Source organism: Anoplopoma fimbria, chromosome 24, assembly GCF_027596085.1.
Source record: "Anoplopoma fimbria isolate UVic2021 breed Golden Eagle Sablefish chromosome 24, Afim_UVic_2022, whole genome shotgun sequence".
Classification (NCBI taxonomy): domain Eukaryota; kingdom Metazoa; phylum Chordata; class Actinopteri; order Perciformes; family Anoplopomatidae; genus Anoplopoma; species Anoplopoma fimbria.
The window spans coordinates 482,660-487,416 of record NC_072472.1 but is presented as its reverse complement, the minus strand read 5'-3'; the positions used below and the strand labels follow the sequence as shown (position 1 = coordinate 487,416).

At 44.1% G+C, this 4,757-nt stretch overlaps 1 protein-coding gene across 1 annotated transcript; it reads right to left on the bottom strand.

The window, feature by feature from the left end:
- Positions 1 to 780: 780 nt before the first annotated feature.
- foxi3a (forkhead box I3a) lies at positions 781 to 2,885 on the bottom strand. Its single transcript, XM_054625452.1, has 2 exons — positions 2,228 to 2,885; positions 781 to 1,628 (listed from the first exon to the last, which is right to left on the bottom strand). The coding sequence occupies exons 1-2, from the start codon at positions 2,850 to 2,852 to the stop codon at positions 958 to 960; spliced, it is 1,296 nt and encodes a 431-aa protein (XP_054481427.1). The 5' UTR covers positions 2,853 to 2,885; the 3' UTR covers positions 781 to 957.
- Positions 2,886 to 4,757: the final 1,872 nt, after the last annotated feature.

The window sequence follows — 4,757 nt, the reverse complement described above, 5'->3', positions numbered from 1 at the left end:
CTCACTGTCCGGTGGACCTTCATGGGAACTAAAAGGACTAAACCTGCAAAATCCTGCGTTTATTTAAAGTACTTTACTGAGTTTCTAATCTGTATTCTGCTGTAAGGTGTTTCTACTGTATCCTATGTGTGTTTACTGTAAACAACTGTGTTTCTAAACTGTATTCTGCTGCGTTCCCTTTTTCTTCTCCTGTTTTTCTGAACGTCACTGAGATTCTTCACTGTACTCTGCTGTGTTTTCTGTTAGCTTAGACATTCTCAGCTAAATGATCTGAATATTACAACTTGTTTACTGCCTAAACCTCAAGTGTTGTCAGCCTGTTTGACAAGCTAACAATGATTGTATCCCGAAAGTGAAAATGTGTTAAAATGCTAATGTTACATACAAACGTCTCCATAACAGACTGAAGATGAAGTTCTATCTGCTCAGTAACGCCTCAACATTTAACTTCATTCACGTTTAGTTTTGTGTCTTCATGGTTGGTTTGTTGACAACACATTTAATTACGTTATTGTTTATTTATTTTCTATTTCACTCTGATGTGTTTCATGATTTTTTTATTTTTTTCCCTCACTGATCAAGTATTATTTAATTTAAATGAATGTATTACATTATTTTTTATCTTTGTTACTAAATAAACTATTCTAACTGTTTAGTTCTGAACATTTGATGACTTCATTTTTTTAAATGGACAACACAAAATAGTTTCTTGTTTGTTTTTTTTATTCCAACATACAATCATTCAACTCATATTTACATTATATAAAAAACATTCACCCACTTTTGTAACTTTAAGAAAAAAGATAAATACAAACATTCTGACACTTCACAGCTCAGTGTGTTCTGGCTGCTTTACAACATTTAACAAACTTTACAGACTTTGAATTCAGAGTTAGATCCACATCAGTTCTCCGTGTAAACACACAACGTTTCCTGGAAGCGTCGCATCACTTCCTGTCACTGCTGGAGAACCAGAGGGTCGAGGGGCAGAGCGTCGGAGAACCCTCCAGAGAAGAGAGGGCCGCACTGGGCCTGGAGCTGCTGGGCCTCCTGCAGGTCCGGCAGGAAACACGACGCCGTCTGCAGGTCGACGTAGAGCGGCGGCGAGCCAGCCAGGGGGTCGAAGTGTGGGGGAGTCAAGTGGGAGGAGGGGAGGAGAGGAGGAGGAGGAGGAGGGGAGGAGTGATGGAGCGAGGCGTAGAAGGGAGGAGAGGAGCTGCAGGTGTCCCACTGCGGAACCACGGCGCCGGGGGAGTAAGAGTATCCCTGAGGAGGAGGGGGGGAGGCGTGGTCCGGTACCTGCATGTACAGCGAGGAGGAGCCGGGGTGAGGAGGAAGAGGAGGAAGAGGAGGGAGGAGGGAGTCCTGGAGGTGACACAGGAAGCTGCTGAGAGGAGCGTCTGAGAGGGCAGGGAACTCAGTGCTGCCGCCGCAGTGCATGCTGGGAAGTTTAGGGCTGGGCTCCGACGAGGATGAGTCAGAGGAGGAGGAGGAAGAGGAGGAAGAGGAGGAGGAAGGTGTATTAACGCCGGTCACGTTATCCGCCTTCCTCTTCCTCTTGCGGCGAAAGTTTCCGTTGTCGAACATCTTCTCACAGTTTGGATCCAGAGTCCAGTAGTTTCCTTTTCCTGCAGAGAGGAGGAGGAGGAGGAGGAGGAAGGTTAAATAAAAGAACAATTTCTCTTCTCTTTCCATCAGACAACGAGAGAAAGACACATTTGACTTTAACGTCAGTTTCTACTTTAAAAAACACTCATTTTTTAAACGTTTCTGTTTTACAGCAGGACGATCATAACGAGTTGAAATGATTTCTTCTCAAACTTCTGAGCTCCTCCGTCCTCAATTTAACTTCTTATTCAAAGTCACATTTTCCAACTACGACCTCAAGAAACAACCACACCAGCTGTTTCTACAGATGTCAGACTTCTTGTTTCATGGAAAAACTAATTTTGTTAAAAAATCTTAACAAGGAAGTTACTGCTTCTAAAACATGTTCTTGTTACTGATGACCAGTTAGGTTAACAAAATAAAGGCCTGGGCTAAACACTGAGTCCTGTGATGGATCTGAACTGGACCCACAGGTAAACAGGTGAACAGGTAAACAGGTAAACAGGTGAACAGGTAAACAGGTAAACAGGTGAACAGGTAAACAGGTAAACAGGTGAACAGGTAAACAGGTGAACAGGTAAACAGGTGAACAGGTGAACAGGTTGGATCTGGAGCTCACCTGGGTCGCTCTCGTCGCGGGACACCTTCCTGAAGCAGTCGTTGAGCGACAGGTTGTGTCTGATGGAGTTCTGCCAGCCAGCCTTGTTGTGGCTGTAGAAGGGGAAGTTGTCGGCGACGTACCGGTAGATCTGGCTGAGCGTCAGCCGCTGCTCGGGCGCGCTCTGTATCGCCATGGCGATGAGAGCGGAGTAAGAGTACGGCGGGCGGACCAGACGCAGCACCTCCTCCGGGGTGGAGAGGGAGAACCAGGGGCAGCCGGGGAGCAGGGGCCTCTGGAGGCCGTAGAGGTGAGGGAGGAGGCCCATGAGGGCCGGGGGGAGACCTGGTGGGAGTCCTACTGGAAGACCTACTGGGAGTCCTACTGGGAGTCCTGTGGTCCCAGAGACGGGGCCCTGGTCCGGGCTGGAGAAGCAGACGTAGTTGTCCCCGTGGAGGCTGGACTGAGGGATCCACGAGGAGGCAGACAGGCCGGACTCTGGAGGAGCTGGAGGACTGTAGAGGCTGAAGTCGGACGGGTCGAGGCCCAGAGACGAGAGCTCCTGCTGGGGGAGGGAGTGTTCGGTGGTGGGGGGGGACAGACCTCGCTCCGGGACGAAGGACGCCATGATGGAAGCTGCTTTCATTTTCCTCTACTGTCCGTCTCTCTGCACACACACCTGTCCTGCTCTGTACACCTGCTGCTGCTCACCTGAGGAACTTATACTCTGCTGCCCCGCCCACGGACGAGCTGATTGGCTGTCTCTCTCACACACACACACATACACATTAACATGCATAAGTGTGTGTGTGTGGTTGATTTGAATACGAGCAGGTTGAATTCCTCCCCTCAGGCAGATAAGAGCATTTAATGAGGTATGTCACACACACACACACACACACACACACACACACACACACACACACACACACACACACACACACACACACATGCACGCACGCACACACACACACACACACACACACACACATGCACGCACGCACACGCGCACACACACACACACACACACACACACACACGCACACACACACACACACACACACACACACACACACACACACACACACACACACACACACACATGCACGCACGCACACATGCATGCAGACACACACACACACACACACACACACACACACACACTCGTCTTGACAGATGAGTGATTGAGCCTCTTTTTACAGTTTCAGACGTTACAGCGTCTCTGACTCTAAATATAAATGATTTAAACTGGTGACGTTCAACCAGCAGACCAGAGTTCATGTCCCTCCGTGTTGTTTTGTCTCCTTATTGATCCTATTATCTCATGTTGTTTTACTTATTTTAAGCTCAAAGATGTTCCTCCTGAAGCTGAGAAGGTCCCTCAGTCACCTTCAGATCAGATCCATCCTCAGAGAACATCTACAACGCCTGTAAAGTTTAGAAAGTTCAGAACAGGAACCACATATTAATTCAATTCAGTTTATTTTGTATAGCCCAGAATCACAAATTACAAATTTGCCTCAGAGGGCTTTACAATCTGTGCACATGAGACATCCTCTGTCCTTCCCTCATTAAGAGTTCATTATTAATGTGTTAAGTGTATGTTGTATTTATTTATAACTATTTATAACAATGTGAAAAAGCTTAAACTTGAATGAAAACTTGAACTAAAGAGGAGGAGTTTTACTGAGTAAAGATGATAAAAAAAAAGTAAAATAAGTTATTAAATCTGTTCTCTGACTTTCTGTTCAGACTGAAGGAACACGTTATAGTTTTATATTTATATGGTTTAATATTTGAAGCACTCATCATGATGATATGTGATGTTATTAATAGACGAGGTGTTCAGGGTTCCTGGTGCAGAAGAAGCTGCAGACTGTTGGTCTGCTTCAAACAGACAAACAGACCGTCAGCTGTTTGAGGTGTCGCCCGTCTTTTGTTCTTCGACCACAAACACTGACTTTAACAAAGAACACAAACACAGCTCTGATGTAAATGTGTCACAACAAAGATGCTCTGACTGCTCCTTTAAATCAGGACCGGTTCTTCCAGCAGCTTCAATGCGTCGTTAAACACCTCGTTAAACTCTGAGCTCTGAATAAAACCTGATTCATTTCTTTATAAAGATATTAAACACTGAAGGTAGAGATTCTTTAGAAAAGACACCATCTAAACAAAAGAGTTTACTTCAGTTCAGGTGAAGAGCTCTGAGGTTTTACTCACGTAAAAGTACTAATTATTACACAGCAGCAAAAACTTATAAATAAATATATATATATAACATGCTCTTATTTGTTTACTTTTTTACTTGTTTACCGTATTTTATTGTATATTTTTATATTTCTATTATTGAAACATGTCTTTATTATTGCACTGTGTTTGTTATTAACTGTACGAGCCAATTAATCACTTAGCCAAATTCCTTGTATGGGTAATGTATTCGGCAATAAACAGCTTCTGATTCTGATTCTATATATATATATATATATATATATATATATATATATATATATATATATATATATATATATATATATATTAATTATTGGAT

Excerpts from the sequence above, each read along its gene's own strand:
- foxi3a (XM_054625452.1), bottom strand. The coding sequence starts at position 2,852 with ATGAAAGCAGCTTCCATCATGGCGTCCTTCGTCCCGGAGCGAGGTCTG. Across the intron at positions 1,629-2,227 it reads CCGCGACGAGAGCGACCCAG|GAAAAGGAAACTACTGGACT; the intron begins GTGAGCTCCAGA and ends TCCTCTCTGCAG.